The sequence below is a fragment of the Bombina bombina genome, chromosome 5, assembly GCF_027579735.1.
Source record: "Bombina bombina isolate aBomBom1 chromosome 5, aBomBom1.pri, whole genome shotgun sequence".
Lineage (NCBI taxonomy): Eukaryota > Metazoa > Chordata > Amphibia > Anura > Bombinatoridae > Bombina > Bombina bombina.
Window position 1 is genome coordinate 615823641 of NC_069503.1, and position 22450 is coordinate 615846090.

Genomic DNA, 22450 nt, shown 5'->3' on the forward strand with positions numbered 1-22450 from the left:
CCTCTCGCAGCATCGGTGGGAGGGGGGGACTGCCTTATCAAAATCTTGTCCTGTGTGTGACCTTTCCACAGGTGTTCTTCGTGGGGTGTAACACACCGTGTGGTATCTTGTAGCGCAAGGATGAGACAGCGCTATGAGAGTTCCTCCCAACGGTATCCAGGCTGGGTGCAACGTTTCCCCTCGACTGCTGGGGCACCTGGCGCGTAGTCTACCGCCAAGGACTAATTACATGGAGGAGATGAACAGGGCTTGTGCAACACAGCCTCATGCACAAGCTCCTCCTCCGGAACTCCCCAGAGCATACAATTTTCGACATTATTCTTTTTTATTAAACCTCCATTCCCCCACTTTTTTTTTTTGCCACATTGTGATTTTATATAATGTTTATTATCAATTGTTAACAACTTAATTTTGGATTTCAAAGCACATATCTGTAAAATAATGTAAAATATATACATTTATGTTGCTGTTACTTATGAATCCATCACAACTAATGATATGTCCAACTTATGTTATTATACTGCATCATAATATTATAATGCATCATGTTAGAGTTTATGTACTCAGGGTCGGATTTACATCTCAGGTGCCTATAGGCACAAAAATCTGAAGTGCCCCCCCCCAATCCCGCAATCCGCAAACCAAAAGTATGTGGCGCTGCCTGCGTGCACCAGCTACGGCACTGTTTGACTGGAGACTGGAGTCAGGGTTGGAGGTTTTTGACTGGAGGCTAGCGTCAGGGTGGGAGGGTACTTGCTTGCTAGTCGCTCCATCTTGGCTCAAACAGAATTGGACCCTCCCTCCTCCCCAAAACAGGCATAATGGCATCTGTATTTTTTTTTTTTAAATACACTGACTACAGACAGGCACCATGGCCCCCTCGCTGCAATGCGCCTTTAGGCACATGCCTACTGTGCCTAATGGCAAATCCAGCCCTGTATGTACTGGATAACAAGGGGTTAATGAAAGTCTGTATAAAACTAAGGAGTTTGGCCATAGGCATTATCTATAATTATGGCTTATGTCGAAATGTGTCAGACACTGATGGCTGACACTGAACCTTTTTTTAATCTTTGTCTTCCATTTTAATGGATTATCAATACAGGGAGTGCAGAATTATTAGGCAAGTTGTATTTTTGAGGATTAATTTTATTATTGAACAACAACCATGTTCTCAATGAACCCAAAACTCATTAATATCAAAGCTGAATATTTTTGGAAGTAGTTTTTAGTTTGTTTTTAGTTTTAGCTATTTTAGGGGGATATCTGTGTGTGCAGGTGACTATTACTGTGCATAATTATTAGGCAACTTAACAAAAAACAAATATATACCCATTTCAATTATCTATTTTTACCAGTGAAACCAATATAACATCTCAACATTCACAAATATACATTTCTGACATTCAAAAACAAAACAAAAACAAATCAGTGACCAATATAGCCACCTTTCTTTGCAAGGACACTCAAAAGCCTGCCATCCATGGATTCTGTTAGTGTTTTGATCTGTTCACCATCAACATTGCGTGCAGCAGCAACCACAGCCTCCCAGACACTGTTCAGAGAGGTGTACTGTTTTCGCTCCTTGTAAATCTCACATTTGATGATGGACCATAGGTTCTCAATGGGGTTCAGATCAGGTGAACAAGGAGGCCATGTCATTAGATTTTCTTCTGTTATACCCTATCTTGCCAGCCACGCTGTGGAGTACTTGGACGCGTGTGATGGAGCATTGTCCTGCATGAAAATCATGTTTTTCTTGAAGGATGCAGACTTCTTCCTGTACCACTGCTTGAAGAAGGTGTCTTCCAGAAACTGGCAGTAGGACTGGGAGTTGAGCTTGACTCCATCCTCAACCCGAAAAGGCCCCACAAGCTCATCTTTGATGATACCAGCCCAAACCAGTACTCCACCTCCACCTTGCTGGCGTCTGAGTCGGACTGGAGCTCTCTGCCCTTTACCAATCCAGCCACGGGCCCATCCATCTGGCCCATCAAGACTCACTCTCATTTCATCAGTCCATAAAACCTTAGAAAAATCAGTCTTGAGATATTTCTTGGCCCAGTCTTGACGTTTCAGCTTGTGTGTCTTGTTCAGTGGTGGTCGTCTTTCAGCCTTTCTTACCTTGGCCATGTCTCTGAGTATTGCACACCTTGTGCTTTTGGGCACTCCAGTGATGTTGCAGCTCTGAAATATGGCCAAACTGGTGGCAAGTGGCATCTTGGCAGCTGCACGCTTGACTTTTCTCAGTTCATGGGCAGTTATTTTGCGCCTTGGTTTTTCCACACGCTTCTTGCGACCCTGTTGACTATTTTGAATGAAACGCTTGATTGTTCGATGATCACGCTTCAGAAGCTTTGCAATTTTAAGAGTGCTGCATCCCTCTGCAAGATATCTCACTATTTTTGACTTTTCTGAGCCTGTCAAGTCCTTCTTTTGACCCATTTTGCCAAAGGAAAGGAAGTTGCCTAATAATTATGCACACCTGATATAGGGTGTTGATGTCATTAGACCACACCCCTTCTCATTACAGAGATGCACATCACCTAATATGCTTAATTGGTAGTAGGCTTTCGAGCCTATACAGCTTGGAGTAAGACAACATGCATAAAGAGGATGATGTGGTCAAAATACTCATTTGCCTAATAATTCTGCACTCCCTGTAAAGGAGTTTTTACTTTTATCCTCTGCCAACTATACCTGTTTTGCTGTTGACTAGAAACAGGAAATTGTTCAACCATGACTTCCTGTTTCACATGGGGTATAAATATGAGCTAAGACATAGGTCAAATTCCCTTAGTTATTTATCACATTCTGTAAGACCAAGGAATATAGCTGTGATGTGTGGCAAAAGGTTGTTGGGCTTCACAAAATGGGAAGTGGATATAAGAAAATAGCAAAAGCATTGAAAATGCCCATTTCCACCATCAGGACAATAATTAAGAAGTTAAAGTCAACTAGAAATGTTATGAATCAACCTGGAAGAGGACGTGTGTATATATTGTCTCAACGAACTGTGAAGAGGCTGATTTAAGTGGCCAAATTATCTCCAATGATCACAGCTGGAGATTTGCAGATGTAAGTTACGTCTTGGGGTCAGAAAGTCACCAAAACTACAATTTGACATCACCTACAGCATCTCAACTTCTTTGGAAAGGTTTCAAGAAAAATGCATATAATCTCATCCAAAAAAAAACTCAAGCGTCTTCAGTTTGACAGACCCTACTGGAACTTCAAATAGGATCAGGTTCTATAGTCAGATGAAACCAAAATAGAGTTTTAATGCAATAAACACCAGAAATGGGTTTGGCGCACACAGAGAGGTAGGCGTATAGAAAAGTACTTCATACCCACTGTTAAATATGGTGATGACTCTCTAATGTTTTGCAGCCGTTTTGTGGCCAGAGGACTTGGACATTTTATTAGGATACATGGCATCATGGACTTAAATATCAACAGAATAAATGAACATCCAACTGCCTCTGCCATAAAGCTTAAAATAGGACGTGTTTGGATCTCCCAGCAGGACAATGATCCAAAACATACATCAAAATCAACACAAAAATGGTTTACTGACCACAAAATCAATGTCCTGCCATGGCCATCCTAGTCCCCTGACTTGAACCTCATAGGGTGAACTAAAGAGAGTCCACCAGCATCAACCTCAAAATTTGAAGGATCTTGAGAGATTCTGCATGGAGGAATGGTCTCAGATTCCTTGCCATATATTCTCCAATGTCATCAGGCATTATAGGAGAAGACTCAGAGCTGTTATCTTGGCAAACAGAGGTAGCACAAAGTATTTACTAAAAGGGTGCCAATAATTGTGCCACATATATATTTAACTTTTTTTTTTTATAAACCTCTGTTGTGTTTGCAATTGTTTTATATCCATGAGAGCAGAGTATTTTTGTGTATTTTTTTAATAAAAGATCAATATGTTATATAATAAAGACAATTGAGCTCTCATCCTATTGGCTGTTTGGAACAGCCAATAGGATGAGAGCTGCTCAAATCCTATTGGCTGATTGGAACAGCCAATAGGATTTTAGCAGCTCTAATACTATTGGCTGATTGGAACCTTTCAGCCAATAGGAATGCAAGGGACGCCATCTTGGATGACGTCACTTGCATTCAAGTTCCAGTTTACGGCGGCGGCCACATTGAAGAGGAGCTCCGCGCCGGATGGATGAAGATAGAAGAGGCTGCATGGATGAAGACTTTGCTGGATGGATGAAGATGGAAGAAGCCGCCCGGATGAAGACTTCTTGCCGGCTGGATGGATCCTTCAAGCGGGACTTCAATAACTGTAAGTGGATCGTCAGGGTTAGTGTTAGGTTTATTTAAGGTTTTTTTGGGTGGGTTTTATTTTTAGAGTAGGGTCTGGGCAGGTAAAAGGGCTAAATGCTCTTTTAAGGGCAATGCCCATACAAATGCGATTTTCAGGGCAATGGGGAGCTAAGGTTTTTTAGATAGGGTTTTTATTTGGGGGGGGGTTGGTTGGTTGGGTGGTGGGTTTTACTGTTGGGGGGTGTTTGTATTTTTTTTTACAGGTAAAAGAGCTGATTTCTTTGGGGCAATGCCCCACAAAAGGCCCTTTTAAGGGCCATATGTAGTTTATTGTAGGCTAGGGTTTTTTATATTTTGGGAGGACTTTTTTATTTTGATAGGGCTATTAGATTAGGTGTAATTCGTTTTTATTTTTGATACTGTGGGGGTTTTTCCGTAATTTAGTGTTTTTTATTTTTTGTATTTTTTGTAACTTAACGTTTATTTTTTTGTAATTTAGTAATTTTTAATAGTAGATTTAAATAATTTGAGTATGGTTAGGTTTTTTTAATATTTAATATAGTTAATTTAATTGCTAGTTTAATGTAATTGTAGTATAATAGGGTAGGTTAATTAATAATTTAAAAATAGTTTTTTTAATTCTACAGGTAAGTTTAATTTTATTTTAAGATAGGGATGTGGTAAGTTTATGTAAAGTCAGCGGGTTGTTAGGTTTAGGGGTTAATAGCTTAATTTAGTTTATGGTAATGTGGGGGGCTGGCGGTTTAGGGGTTAATAGGTTTAGTTAATGGTAGTGATGTGGGAGGCCAGAGGTTTAGGGGTTAATACGTTTATTTAGTGGCAGCAGGGTCCGGGAGTGGCGGGATAGGGGTTAATAACTTTATTACAGTTGCGGCGGGGTCCGGGAGCGGCGGGATAGGGGTTAAACATTTTAGTATAGTGGTGGCGTTTAGTGACAGGGTATAAATAAAGTTGGTAAAAAGCCGAATAGCAGCGACTTTTTGCCGGCTTTTTTTTATAAATATGGAGAGTGTATTCAGGTCCGCGGCCCCGATGTTAGGTGAGCGTATAGGTGCTGGTGAATGCAGCATAGTTGATACTTTATACGCTTGATCTCCACTTGCGCTAACCTGGCACTCGCAAATATAGTTTGCGCTCGAGTAAACACGTTTACTTTCAACTTGTAATACACGTGCAAGTAAGTTGTGAGTTTATTGCGACTCGCACTAACAATAGCATGCCACTTGTAATCTACCCCTTTGTTTAGCTATTTTTACTTTTACAAAAGCATTGAGTCTGGAGGATAGTTGATATAAGACTAGAGAGAGGAGAAGGCACCCTTTTTCTTTTTCATTGAGACAATGCATTTGTTAGGGGAATTATTTATAATTAAATACTAGACTTCTGGGATCTGTGACAGATACCATTTAAACTTGTATAATAAATCAAGTTAAGTAATATTGTACTGATGGACCAACAGACAAACAAAAATGAAGTAAATATTGATTTGGCAAATAAATATGTTAAAGGTGCATGCTACTCCTTTACTAAATCATCTGAAAGCCATGCAGCATTTCTGTGAAAAGATGATTTTAAAACATCACATGAACATCTATGTAAAAAGGGGAATATATTCTACCTCAAAATGTCTTCATCTTAGCTAAGTAAGTGCTCAGTGAGCAATAATTCTTCTGCTACTGACATCTGCATGGAGAGAAAATCAAACCTGACTGACTTATAAAACTAGGCTTAGTAATTAAACAGATGCAGCAATGCAAAGTATAATGGTCAGATTATGATTGGGGCACTATCAGTTATGCGTGAGAGAAAAGGTTTTCACTCATATTGCTGAAAGTAAACGCGACCGCTTGAGCACAATTGAAGTAAACACTCATCAGGATATCGCGTCCTCAGAGCTCTGGTTAACTGTTTTGCACAGTAAGGGTAGAAAAAAAAGACAAAAAAAAATGTCACAAAACCCATCAAAAATACATTACAAATTACAGTTGCACTTAATAACACTATTTAATACAAATTATTTAAAAAAATATTGCACCAAAAATGTATTAGGGCTTAAATATTTTTAAGAAAAGGTGAGAGAGTAGTATATACCACTTATTAGCCTCACAGTGCCTCCCTCTAAGAAAATTATATATTTATAAAAAAGAAATAAAAAGTATTAGAGAACACAATAATCCTCTAAAAAAGAAAGGGAATAACAATGGCACACATGTGAGGTAAGTTCAACAATTTTATTGGACTAATCAAGCATTTACAAAAAGAGTCAGCCCACCCATGTCCCGCCGTCCCAAACTAAAGCAGGAACATGCACCAGACAATTATATACATATTAAAAACCAGAACTTAATCTCATATAAATATGACACAGGCCTGTATCATCTAGTCGCACAAATTGCAACAGTATCTGAATCAGATTACTAAATAATCCAAAACAGTTAGAGCTCTTAATTTATCATATATACATGCAAAATTGGAGAAAAACCACGAAGCTGCATGAATGTCTGATATGCATACTCTATACGAGTTACATATAACAAATATACAAGCAAGGAAATATTGGCAGTCTTATCCAAAATGACAGCCGCATATACCTCACTTCAAATGAACAACTGTATACATAGCAAAAAAGAAAGAAATATCCTCCTCTCATATCAAATACTCATATCACCTTTCTTATGTGACCACTCAACAATCTAGTCTAAGACAAAATATTAATGCATTCTTAGAAACGAGTTACAGCGTTCATATATTAACAACAAATTCATTCACCACCTCCATATGACGAATTTCATAGAGGAGGGAAAAACCAGCCTCCAAAGTTCTCCTGATTGGACAGGCTGTACTGTTAATATGGAAAGCAATCCTCGTACTGGATACTATGTATCTGTTCTTACCAAAGATGTACCTCAAACAATAGATTGCATTTTAAGCATGTATAGGGTATACAGATGATCTTACCACAGATGTACCAATCCTCCTATAACATGCAAACCGTTTTCACTCCACCTTGCACTCACACAGGTAGCAAACCACGCTACAATGGAAACCGTGTGTCTAATCTTATCACAGATGTACCCAGGGCCGGATTTACATCTCAGGTGCCTGTAGGCACAAAAACCTGAAGCGCCCCCCCCCACCCCCCCACCCCCCCTAGAAAAAAGTGGAAAAAATGAGGACTTTTTTTTATTATTATTTAGGACAACTAAAAATAAATATTAGATGTAAAATTACATTTTCCCTTTTATGGAGATACACAAATACACACACCAATTGCAATATTTGTTGTAATGGAAGCTACACCAAAAATCAATATTCACTTGACTCAAATGGCCATACAATTTCTATTATGTATAACAAAAACAAATCATGTTAAACTTTTAATGCAAAATATTCTAAAGAAAACCCTATTTAAAGGGACATCAAATGTGACAGTTTGCTGGGCATTTTATTATTGCACTAGTGCTTGCAGAGAAGTGTGTTAGCCTCTTGCAAAAGAGTTAAACACATAGTCAATGTCAGTTCTGAGACAGCAATACACATCTGTGCAGACCCAGATGGGCTCATAGGACATGTTTATTGACAAGCCATTAGTGTATTGCTTTTCTGGAGATGACTTTGACTATGTGCTTAACATTTTGTTGGAGTCAAACACAGTTTTGTGTAAACAATAGCAATATTAAAACTAGCAGCATGCAAGCTCATCACCATCAACAACCTGTGCAGCCAGTGGAAGAAAATATAAAATGTAGGGAAAAAAATCTTGTAAACTCTGATATTTTTGGTACAAACACACACAGATGTTACATTTATTTTGTTCTGAAATATAAATATCATATGATGTTGCTCTCAAAGGAAAACATGGAATGTTGTAGATTATATGTAATCCAGGGGTCAACAAATGTGTTTAAAATTAGAATTTAGAAATTCAATGGGAGGGGTTTAGTTTTAATCTTTGCCCCTCTCTCCTTCATGGCTCCCTCAACTGCTGTAACATATTCCCAATGAAACACTCGACTTTGTAGGCACCTGGCAGCACAATTCTTACTAAAATAAATGCCCTCATAAAAAAAAAAAAAAAAAAAAAAAAAATTTTTTTTTTTTTTTTTTTTTTTATTATTGACAGGCAGGCGCCCCTCACTGCAAGGCGCCTGTAGGCACATGCCTACTGTGCCTAATGGGAAATCCGGCCCTGGATGTACCCAATTACAAAGGATTTATTCCTGATTGGGCATGCCCTGATGAGCCCCTGAAACACATCACTGTGGGGGTGAAATGTGTGTTGGCACTTGTGTGTTTGTGTCTTGGAGGAGAGTCGACTATACTCCAGGATATTCAATATGTGAACTATTCTCGATATGACTACCTGTTATCATGTTGTTTGTAACAGTGTGAGCGATATTGCATGGAGCTAACATGCTGATATACTGCTGTGTTTTAATGGATGGAGCATTTGAGCAGAATGAGCTATACATGGAAAGCTTTGATATAATATAATGGTACATCTGTGGTAAGAATTGCACACTATGTTATGTGCAGGTCTAGAGGTGTAATCCTGCTTAATTGGGTACATCTGTGGTAAGACCGGATGCACTGTGCTCAGCGTGGTGAATGTTGGAGCGGAACGGACTGCATGATATAGTAGGAATGGTACAACTGTGGTAAGATCTATGTTATACCTTATGCATGCCTGAAGGTGCAATCTATTGTCTATTTGGTACATCTTTGGTAAGAATGAATACAAAGTATTCAGTGTGAGACTTGCTCAAAAACAATGTTACCGCTTGCCCAATCAGGAATAAATCCTTTGTAATTGGGTACATCTGTGATAAGATTAGACACACGGTTTCCATTGTAGTGTAGTTTGCTACCTGTGTGAGTGCAAGGTGGAGTGAAAACGGTTTGCATGTTATAGGAGGATTGGTACATCTGTGGTAAGATCATCTGTATACCCTATACATGCTTAAAATGCAATCTATTGTTTGAGGTACATCTTTGGTAAGAACGGATACATAGTATCCAGTACGAGGATTGCTTTCCATATTAACAGTACAGCCTGTCCAGTCAGGAGAACTTTGGAGGCTGGTTTTTCCCTCCTCTATGAAATTCGTCATATGGAGGTGGTGAATGAATTTGTTGTTAATATATGAACGCTGTAACTCGTTTCTAAGAATGCATTAATATTTTGTCTTAGACTAGATTGTTGAGTGGTCACATAAGAAAGGTGATATGAGTATTTGATATGAGAGGAGGATATTTCTTTCTTTTTTGCTATGTATACAGTTGTTCATTTGAAGCGAGGTATATGCGGCTGTCATTTTGGATAAGACTGACGATATTTCCTTGCTTGTATATTTGTTATATGTAACTCGTATAGAGTATGCATATCAGACATTCATGCAGCTTCGTGGTTTTTCTCCAATTTTGCATGTATATATGATAAATTAAGAGCTCTAACTGTTTTGGATTATTTAGTAATCTGATTCAGATACTGTTGCAATTTGTGCGACTAGATGATACAGGCCTGTGTCATATTTATATGAGATTAAGTTCTGGTTTTTAATATGTATATAATTGTCTGGTGCATGTTCCTGCTTTAGTTTGGGACGGCGGGACATGGATGGGCTGACTCCTTTTGTAAATGCTTGATTAGTCCAATAAAATTGTTGAACTTACCTCACATGTGTGCCATTGTTATTCCCTTTCTTTTTTAGAGGATTATTGTGTTCTCTAATACTTTTTCTTTCTTTTTTTATAAATATATAATAGGGCTTAAATATATTAGGATCTTGTGTGTTAACATAGTAATAAATACATAGACATGTCTAAAGATGTATATGTATGTATATATGTATGTGTGTATATATATATATATATATATATATATACAGTATCTCATAAAAGTGAGTACACCCCTCACATTTTTGTAAACATTTTATTATATCTTTTCGTGTGACATCACTGAAGAAAATGATACTTTGCTACAATGTAAAGTAGTGAGTGTACAGCCTGTATAACAGTGTAAAGTTGCAGTCCCCTTAAAGTAACTCAACACACAGTCATTAATGTCTAAACCATTGGCAACAAAAGTGAGTACACCCCTTAGTGGAAATATCCAAATTGGGCTTAATTAGCCATTTTCCCTCCACAGTGTCATGTGACTCGTTAGTGTTACACGGTATCAGGTGTGAATAGGGAGCAGGTGTGTTAAATGTAGTGTTACAGCTCTCACACTCTCTCATACTGGTTACTGGAAGTTTAACATGGCACCTCATGGCAAAGAGCTCCCTGAGGATCTGAAAAATATAATTGTTGCTCTACATAAAGATGGCCTAGGCTGTAAGAAGATTGCTAAGACCCTGAAACTGAGCTGCTGCACATTGGGCAAGACCATACAGAGGTTTCACAGGACAGGTTCCACTCAGAACAGGCCTCGCCATGGTCGACCAAAGAAGTTGAGTGCATGTGCTCAGCGTCATATCCAGAGGTTGTCTTTGGGAAATAGACGTATGAGTGCTGCCAGCATTGCTGCAGAGGTTGAAGGGGTGGGGGGTCAGCCTGTCAGTGCTCAGACCATACGCCACACACTGCATTTAATTGGTCTGCATGGCTGTTCTAAATATGATGCACAAGAAAGCCAGCAAACAGTGTGTCTTGCCTACAGTCAAGCATGGGGGTGGGAGTGTCATGGTCTGGACCTGCATGAGTGCTGCTGGCACTGGGGAGCTACAGTTCATTGAGGGAACTATGAATGCCAACATGTACTGTAACATACTGAAGCAGAGCATGATCCCCTCCCTTCGGATACTGGGCCGCAGGGCAGTATTCCAACATGATAACAACCCCAAACACACCTCCAAGATGACCACTGCCTTGCTAAAGAAGCAAGAAAAAGAAGGTGATGGACTGGTCAAGCATGTCTCCAGACCTAAACCCTATTGAGCATCTGTGGGGCATCTTCAAATGGAAGGTGGGGGAGCGCAAGGTCTCTAACATCCAGCAGCTCTGTGATATTGTCATGAAGGCATGAAAGAGGACTTCAGTGGCAACCTGTGAAGCTATGGTGAACTTCATGCCCAAGAGGGTTAAGGGAGTGCTGGAAAATAATGGTGGCCACACAAAATATTGACACTTTGGACCCAATTTGGACATTTCCACTTAGTGGTGTACTCACTTTTGTTGCCAACAGTTTAGACATTAATGGCTGTGTGTTGAGTTATTTTGAGGGGACAGCAAATTGACACTGTTATACAGGCTGTACACTCACTACTTAACATTTTAGCAAAGTGTCATTTCTTCAGTGTTGTGACATGAAAAGATATAATAAAATATTTACAAAAATGTGAGGGGCAGGGGCGGAACTAAAGGGGGTGCAGAGGTCTCAACTGCGACTGGGCCCCCGAGGGTGGGGCCCAGCTTCCAATTTTTTTTTTTAATTGTTTTTCAATAAAAAACATTGACCTGCCATTGCATGCACTGATATCATGTGAGTGTGTTGTTATGCTTCACTAGTGTCTCTGTCTCTGACTACAGGGGTTAGCATTTCACCCATTGGTGTTTATGTGGTTGTGTGTGTATGAGTGTATGTGTGTATGTATGTATGTGACTGTGTGTGTATTTATGCATGTATGTGTATGTTTGTGGAACCAGCAAATTACAGACCTTGTTACTACAGCATGGGGAGGGGGGCAGGGGGCAAACAGTGTAACTATACTGTACCATTATATACAGTACAGGGGGGCTGGACCATGTCACAGACTTACTGTGGTCACTTTAAAAAAGTAATGGGGTGGGTAGGGTCAGGCCAGCCATCTCACCGGTAGATTACAGACTGTGTCACTGACTCACTATATACAATACTGGTGGGTTAACCAGTGTCACTGTATACAGTAATAGGTAGGGTGACCATATTGCCACTTTAAAAAGGGACACATATGAAAAATACATATGGCAGCCCTGACATATGTATTTTTCATATGTGTCCCTTTTTAAAGCGGCAATATGGTCACCCTGGTAATAGGGGGTCAGATCATCTCACAGACTGTCAGCACAGGGTACCTCCTTACATGTAAAAAAAATAATAATAAAATAAATAAATATATATATATATATATAAACGATTTAGGTAAAGTGGCACACACCATCCATTTACCAGCCTGGTGCACTGCAACAAAGGTAAATGCAGGAAAATATCCAGAACACAAACCCGGCTTAAAGGTGAAGCGTGTATCTGGAAAACAGCAGGCAACACAGGAAACTATGTAACAAGCCTTTTAATCAACAACATGTGAAGAAAAATAGGGCCTTAACCCATAATGTTTCAGTTCTGCAGCGAACCTTTCTCAAATGGAGCCCATAGAAGACAAAAGGCTTGTTACAAAGTTTCCTGTGTTGCCTGATGTTCTCCGGATACACGCTTCACCTTTAAGCCGGGTTTGTGTTCTGAATATTTTCCTATATACAGTGGGGCAAAAAAGTATTTAGTCAGCCACCAATTGTGCAAGTTCTCCCACTTAAGAAGATGAGAGAGGCCTGTAATTTTCATATACCTCAACTATGAGAGACAAAATGTGGAAACAAATCCAGACAATCACATTGTCTGATTTGGAAAGAATTTATTTGCATTTTATGGTGGAAAATAAGTTTTTGGTCAATATCAAAAGTTCATCTCAATACTTTGTTATATATCCTTTGTTGGCAATGACAGATGTCAAACGTTTTCTGTAAGTCTTCACAAGGTTGTCACACTCCTTTGCTGGTATGTTGGCCCATTCCTGCATGCAGATCTCCTCTACAGCAGTGATGTTTTGGGGCTGTCGCTGGGCAACATGGACTTTCAACTCTCTCCAAAGGTTTTCTATGGGGTTGAGATCTGGAGACTGGCTAGGCCACTCCAGGACCTTGAAATGCTTCTTATGAAGCCACTCCTTCGCTGCCCGGGTGGTGTGTTGGGATCACTGTCATGCTGAAAGACCCAGCCACGTTTCATCTTCAATGCCATTGCTGATGGAAGGAGGTTTGCACTCAAAATCTCATGATACATGGCCCCATTCATTCTTTCATGTACACGGATCAGTCGTCCTGTTCCCTTTGCAGAGAAACAGCCCCAAAGCATGATGTTGCCACCCCCATGCTTCACAGTAGGTATGGTGTTTTTTGGTTGCAACTCAGCAGTCTCATTCCTCCAAACACGACGAGTTGTGTTTCTTCCAAACTGTTCTACTTTGGTTTCATATGACCATATGACATTCTCCCAATCTGCTTCTGGGTCATCCAAATGCTCTCTAGCATACTTCAGACGGGCCCGGATATGTACTGGCTTAAGCAGGGGGACACGTCTGGCACTGCAGGATCTGAGTCCCTGGCGATGTAGTGTGTTACTGATGGTAGCCTTTGTTACGTTGGTCCCAGCTCTCTGCAGGTCATTCACTAGGTCCCCCCGTGTGGTTCTGGGATGTTTGCTCACCATTCTTGTGATAATTTTGACCCCACGGGGTGAGATCTTGCGTGGAGCCCCAGATTGAGGGAGATTATCAGTGGTCTTGTATGCCTTCCATTTTCTAATTATTGCTCCCACAGTTGATTTCTTCACACCAAGCTGCTTGCCTATTGCAGATTCAGTCTTCCCAGCGTGGTGCAGGTCTACAGTTTTTTTTTCTGGTGTCCTTCGACAGCTCTTTGGTCTTCACCATAGTGGAGTTTGGAGTGTGACTGTTTGAGGTTGTGGACAGGTGTCTTTTATACTGATAACAAGTTCAAACAGGTGCCATTAATACAGGTAATGAGTGGAGGACAGAGGAGCCTCTTAAAGAAGAAGATTCAGGTCTGTAAGAGCCAGAAATCTTGCTTGTTTGTAGGTGACCAAATACTTATTTTCCACCATAATAATCAAATAAATTCTTTCCAAATCAGACAATGTGATTGTCTGGATTTGTTTCCACATTTTGTCTCTCATAGTTGAGGTATACCTATGATGAAAATTACAGGCCTCTCTCATCTTCTTTAGTGGGAGAACTTGCACAATTGGTGGCTGACTAAATACTTTTTTGCCCCACTGTATATATATCAAATTCACCTTTTTTTGGAAGGGGGGCCCTTCTTAGATTCTTGCACCTGGGCCCTGTGGTTTCTCTGGTGAGGGGTGTACTAACGTTTGTGAGATACTGTATACAGTATATATAGGTTTTATATGTGTGAACATATGTATTTCTGTATTTATATGTGTATATATGTATTTACAGACATATATACACAAATAAACACATAAATACATATGTATACATACATATATACATATACTGTATGTAAGTGTATTGGAGCCATTTGCAGTCATGTAGATGAAAACATGTAAAAGTATATTTATGCAATATTATTTTTTAATAAATTGTTATACTGTGTATTTACTGTAAATATTTCCCATTCCAATGCTCTTCACATAGCAGAATATATATATATATATACTGTATATAGGTATAAATATATATATATATTTGTGCAAAAAACATCTGATATATACAGTATATATATATATATATATATATATATATATATATATATATATATATATATATGTATTTATGAATACAAAGAACATATTGTTCTATGGAAAGGACATTGGAACATGAAATATTCATATTTTCATGTCAGGTTAGCGCACTTGAGAATATGTGATCGTGTTTGCGCGTGAGTTGGGTGCTTTTTGCTTCATTGACTTCTATGGAGGATAGGTTATCGCACACGCGATATTAAAAGTTCGACTTTAGCACGCAAGCAAAAACTGTTTAATTTCAGCTTGTAATATGAGCACTACCCAACGTTCGCATAAAGCTTACTTTTAGCGGAGTTAGCGCTAGAGCAGAAGCGTTAAATACAGCTCCACTTGTAATCTGGCCTTAAATTGGGTAAAATTTTATTTTGACAAGATTATGAAAAATTGTCTTTAACTGTAAAAGGTTCATTTGCATTTCTTATATATGGGCTAGATTACAAGTGGTGCACTAACTGTTGCGAGTTAGCGATATCGGGTTTCTGCACGCGTCAGAAATAGTGCTCATATTGCAAGTTTAAAGTACGTGATCGCAAAAGCGCAATTGCATTTTAAGCTCGTCAGGTTAGGGCGACTGATTGTGTGTACATTTGTATTGATGTGTTTTAGTGTATACAGTATATACATTAAATATTTCACATTCCAATGTTCTTCACATACAGGATAAAATAAAATGTATTGTAAATATATATTTCTTTGTATATCTGTATATACCGGTATATCTATTCATACAGATATTTAGGTATAGATATATATTTTACATTAATATTATAACATATAAATAGAAATATATATTTAATAATAAAATATTAAAAATAATACATACAGTAGAATAGATAGATAGATAGATAGATAGATAGATAGATAGATAGATAGATAGATAGATATATTTTATAGAGATATTTTATATTTAATTTTTTAATTATTTTAATATTTTAATAAATACTATGGTAAAACTTAAGATAGTGGTGCATTGTTGTGGTGCATTTTAAATAGTGGGGCAAAGTCAATGATGCCCATATTGAGGAGCCTCCATTGGTAATTACTAAATACATTATGATATCCTGCAGTAACACCATACAGCAGGGCATGGATAGAGGGGTACCCAGGTATGAGGGCTTGGCCTCTCTTCAGCTTCTGAGACCACAATAGTTATGCCCCATCTTCAGTCTTCAGTGTTTGTGGAAGTTAAAGTAACATAATATTTTAGACCTAAAAATTACTTCAGGGAAAATATTTAGTTTTAGTTATTTTTTTCACTTATAAAATAATATTCATCTCTATCAATCTATTCATCTCTAAGGAAAATGCTTCCTATGTATTTAATACATAACAGTTTTTATACTGTGAGATTTATTACTTTGTTTTGTAACACACACAGCGTATGCCATTTTATTTATTTCATTTGTACAACTCTGCATTGAGTAGAATTGTATGTCTATTTTTTTTAAGATGAAGTTTTATGTCTGTCGAAATTTGTTTCACAAAGTATCTTTCTTACAATTGAATATAAAGAAATGTATGTTGTGCACTCCACATGGGTGGAAACTGAGGCCCCCATATAATTGTGTATGTGAGTGCGCATAAGAAAGAACTGCAGATAATAAACTACTTTTTTACTGTGATAACCATTTGTAAACTCCAATCTACTCAAGTGTTTTCCTAGACCATGCAACAAAAGCTTATTAACAAACTATAGATTTATATTGAACCAAGGTGTAGATTACATGGAATCTTTAAGAATATTCCCATTAGCTGATCTTATATCTCCAATCTCTTCTGAAACCTCACACACTAGAAAAGAGGCCCATTTATTGCAATATGAAAACAATGAATTAGAGAAAATTAAGGGGAGCATAACGATATATGTAAGCAAAGGTTATAAAACTGTCAGTAAAATAAAATAAAACAAAGGAATCATGAAATATACATATATATATATATATATATATATATATATAAAACTCCCTGGGATATATATATATAATAACTATATATATATATATAACTCCCTGGGATATATATATAAAATAACTATATATATATATATATATATAACTCCCTGGGATATATTTATATAATAACTATATATATATATATATATAACTCCCTGGGATATATATATATATATATATAACTCCCTGGGATATATTTATATAATAACTATATATATATATAACTCCCTGGGAAATATATATATATATATAATAACTATATATATATATATATATATATATATATATATATATATATATATATAAAACTCCCTGGGATATATATATATATATATATATATATATATATATATATATATATAATAACTATATATATATAACTCCCTGGGATATATATATATAATAACTATATATATATATAACTCCCTGGGATATATATATATATATATATATATATATAATAACTCTATATATATATATATATATATATATATATATATATATATATATATAACTCCCTGGGATATATATATATATAATAACTATATATATATGTAACTCCCTGGGATATATATATATAATAACTATATATATATATATATATATATATATATATATATAACTCCCTGGGATATATTTATATAATAACTATATATATATATATATATATATATATATATATATAACTCCCTGGGATATATATATATGTATATATATATATATATATATATATAACTCCCTGGGATATATATATATATAATAACTATATATATATATATAACTCCCTGGGATATATTTATATAATAACTATATATATATATATATATATATATATATAACTCCCTGGGAAATATATATATAATAACTATATATATATATATATATATATAACTCCCTGGGATATATATATATATAATAACTATATATATATAACTCCCTGGGATATATATATATAATAACTATATATATATATAACTCCCTGGGATATATATATATATATATATAATAACTATATATATATATAACTCCCTGGGATATATATATAATAACTATATATATATAACTCCCTGGGATATATATAATAACTATATATATATATATAACTCCCTGGGATATATATATAATAACTATATATATATAACTCCCTGGGATATATATATATAATAACTATATATATATATAACTCCCTGGGAACTACAAGGATCCAGGTATTTTGGTATTTTTAATGCCACAGTCACAAGTAATATTCATAAGAAATCCAGCCCTATCTCAGATATTTGATTAATAATAATATTAAACATCATAATAATCTCTATAGGCCTTTATAAAAAGAGCTTTATTCAAATGTAAACATTAAGAAGTGGGCTTCAAACAAGAAAGCCCCCTTTGGATTGATGGCATAAGGGAATTTTATTAAATCAGCAGTGTCTGAAACATGGATACTACTGTGTATTTTATTGATCATGATTTCCATATATGATTTATTAGTTTATTAGATAAGTAAAAAAATCAATTTAATTGGACACTATAATTCTGAGAAAAAACAGGATTTTTACGTTTAATAATTTGTGTGTGTAAGATGTGCTACTAGCCTATTTGGGGTCTTTTCAACCTCTAATTTGAATATTTATGTGCAAAATTGTAATATATGTTAATTTAATGGGGTCCATAATATCTCTTATTTACTATATTTATATACTGAATTACTGTATATTGTGAATTGAACTTTGGAATGAAAGTCTAATGGTAAAAGGAGACCAAGGGGCTGATTTATGAAAGTGCGAGCGGACATAATACGATGTAGCATATTGTGTCTGCCGCACATCGATAAATGCCGACAGCATATGCTGTCGGCATTTATCATTGCACAAGCAGTTCTTGTGAACTGCTTGCGCAATGCTGCTCCCTGCAGATTCGCCGCTAGCAGGGGGTGTCAATCAGCCCGATCGTATAGGATCGGGCGGATTGATGTCCGCAGCCTCAGAGCAGGCGGACAAGTTACGGAGCAGCAGTCTTTAGTATTTAGTGGTCCTTTAAGCAGAAAGGTGATAAACACATATGTTGTGAGTTTTCAACCCAATATCATTTAACTCACACACAGTGGCTAAGAGTGCTATTTAATATGATGGTGCAGGTGCATTACAAATAAATACTATTAACAATAGATGCCATAGTATGACAGGGATCATTATGCTTCAATCAAGCATATACTAAGGTTTTAATATACTAGTTTGCAACTTTATCATTCTTTTATAGACAATTTAGAAAATGAAGAAGGGTTGCAAATATGTAGATCAGTGGCATATTAAGGTTTTGTGCTGCCCTAGGCACTACAAATTCTGCTGCCCCTAAGAACCCCCCCCAGTTTTAGGCATATTTTAGCCATCATATTTTTTCTCAGAATTAAGCATAACTTCTTTTTTTTTGCCCAAATTAAATGTTTACCTGGGCTTTACCTTGCTGCCAGTACAAGCTCCAAAAACAGTATATACATATATATATATATATATATATATATATATATATATATATGTGTGTGTGTGTGTGTGTGTGTGTGTATTGCATGTGTGTGTGTGTGTATTGCAGTATGAGTATGTGTGTATGTATATATAGATATCAAAAGAACAAGAGTATTGCATTGAGCAATGATACTTTTTTATTGGACTAACTATACATTTATAAGATGACAAGCTTTCGGAAGAGTTCCTTCCTTTATAAAGTCTGAAGCAATAGTAACCAATTTGATGGAATTTACAGATTATATCTTAAAACACAGGCTAAAAAGATAAAGTTTTACAGAGGTCTGAATGCAGGGGGAGGAGGGGGTGTTGTAAAAATCATGATGGGGTTTAGTAGACAGGCAGATAGTGTCAGTAAAAGATAGCAGGCAGGGGAAATATATGGTTATACACAAAGCATATACTGACATAAATTTATATATCAACATAGAATTAATATGAATAAAGATGGGGAATTAGGTATACAGGGGATTATAAGATAGTCAAAAAAGGAGAGAGGAAAGAAAGAAAAAAAAGGGGGAATAATAATAATGACAAAAGTGTGGACATAGGCTTACCTATGCATAGAGAGTGTGGAATATACAATGTAATTGACTACAGTATATGAAAGTACATTACAACATTTTTTGATAATGGGTTAAGAAACCAGAGTCCACATTTAGTCCAGAATTTAGCAACTTGAAGTGCATTATCATTTTCATTTCAAAGAATTTTCTTTCCATGGTGTTTTTGAAGTTGCCTCTGAGAATCTTGATTTTGAGGTTTTGGATGGAGTGGTCAGGTTGGGTGAATGGTGATCAACAGGGGTACAGTATTTTGTTTCAGTGGTTTTTGATTGAGTGTCTGTGTAAGTTCATCCGAAGGTGCAGTTTTTGGCTTGTTTCTCCAATATAACATCCCACTTCACATGCAGTGCAATGTATCATGTATACCACATTTGCAGATATACATGAATATGCCCCTTTAATGTTATAGGATTTACTCTTGTGATTATCTGTGCTGCTTTCACAAATGTGTTGACATAGTTTGCAGAGAGCTTTGTTGTAGCGCTTGGTTCCATTTTGGGTGTTCTTTTTATCAAGGGGTAGCTTTCTGTGGACTAGTTTCTGTTTTAGGTTGGGTGGTTGTCTGAGTGCCAGGATAGGGGTTTTTGGAAAGATTTTTTTGAGTGTGGGATCCTCTAAGAGTAGTGGCTGTAAGTCTTTTATGATTTTTCTACAGCAGGGTTATATTTGACAACTAGTGGGATACACTATATGTTTTTCTTCTCCCTGTATTGTAGCAAGTGTTCATGTGGGGTATTAAGGGCAGAGTTAATTTGTTTGTTTATAACCCTTGTTTTGTAACCTTTTACTCTGAATGATTGGGACAGTGTGATGAGGTGTTTGTCATGGTCCTTGGTGTCTGAGCAAATTCTGTGATATCTGGTGGCCTGACTGTAGATTATGGATTTTTTAATGTGATTGGGGTGGGAGCTGGAGCTGTGGAGGTAGCTGCATCTATCTGTTGGTTTCTTGTATACAGATGAGTGTAATTTGCCATTTGTGATGGATAGTGTTGGACATTGATGGATATTGTTATACAACAACTGAACTGTTTGTGCAATGCCGCCCCCTGCAGATTTGTGGACAATCGTCCGCTAGCAGGGGGTGTGAATCAACCCGATCATATGAGATTGGACGGATTGATGTCCGCAGCCTTAGTGGAAGCGTAAAAGTTAAGGAGCAGCTGTCTTAAGACCACTGCTTCTTAACTCCTGTCTGAAGGCTCACGTGGAAACAGGGGCATTCAGGGTCATTTGGCCCTTAATAAATTGTCCCCTTCATATTCATGTACTGACTCATGACAAATAAATTATATTTATTAAAATATTTGTGTCCAATGCTTCTCTCTTTCTGTAACTCCCAATATCACAGGATAAACTGTAAACGGATATTTTAAGATAATTATAATAACACTTTGGAAATTGGATAATTTATTAAACAAAGAAAATACACTAATGGCATATATAATACATCTATGGGATTCTGTATGCTTCACAATGCAATATTATTGATTCAGGTCATAGATGTTTAAAATACATTTTTTAATTAATGAAATTAACCTTACCTCCTCCATTTTTGTAACACAGGTATGGAAATCTCCAGACATTGGCTAAATCCACTGCAAACCCAATAACAGAAAGAAGAAAATCAATCTTTTTACTCCACGTCTCTCTTTCTTCAGTCTCGGTGTTAGTTTGAGCTGGACTGACCAAGGCAGAATTAGTAAGCTGAACTCCATTTTGCTCCTTGACAAGAATTAATTCAACTTCTTTTGGTCCCATTGCACTTGAAGCTTTAGCAGGAGCAACTACGGATGACATCTGCCCTACTGGTGGTCTTGTTTTGATCATGAGGTTTTGTTGACTCTGTTAATGGTTTCCCAGTGTTGTCAGTCAGATGTTTTCTTTCCTAAATAAAATGAGATGTTAAATTTTATTTGACAATATATAAATGAATATTATAAACACAAAAAAATGCATTTAACTTGTTTTAGTTTTGAGTTAAATGTTTTTAAAGGGACGTTTAGCTTATCATTTAATAATCCTGTAAAATGTTTAGTTAAGGAAATTAAAACATTTCAGTATACATTCATTATTTATTTTTAACATAGTGATTGTTTTTTTAGACCACATGCTTATTTATATGTGTCCGTAATTGGGCTATCAAACAAAAGTAGAAATATGGATTCCACTATGGTTTTCAAGAGGTGTATCTCTAAAATGTACTTTATTGGAACATAGAAACATAGATTTTGAAGATAGATTATAACCAAAAAGAACCATCAAGTCTACCCATATTACGTTACTTTTTATCTTAGGATAACCTTACTATGAAATGCAAGGTTATATTAGTGGGGGACTTTAATATGCCTGATATATGTTGGGAGGTACCAGTTGCTAAATCAACTAGAAGTAAATATATACTGGAATCTTTGCATGGGAATCTCTTGAACTGGTAAAAGAACCAACATGTAAAGGAGCAATATTAGATTTATCAGTATGGTTTAATATTCAGGCAATGTTACTGTGCAGCCATAGTCAAACAAAAGTTATAGATTTTAGAAAGGTTGATTTTTCT

General features: G+C 36.5%; 1 protein-coding gene across 1 annotated transcript in view; it reads right to left on the reverse strand.

Annotated features, from left to right (window-relative positions):
- SLC6A3 (solute carrier family 6 member 3) overlaps window positions 1-21723 on the reverse strand; it is a 297995-nt gene extending 276272 nt beyond the window's left edge. Inside the window, exon 1 of the mRNA XM_053715819.1 lies at window positions 21438-21723. Coding sequence (XP_053571794.1) covers window positions 21438-21723 — 286 coding nt within the window. The remainder of the gene's footprint in view (window positions 1-21437) is intronic.
- Between the last annotated feature and the right edge of the window lie 727 nt (window positions 21724-22450).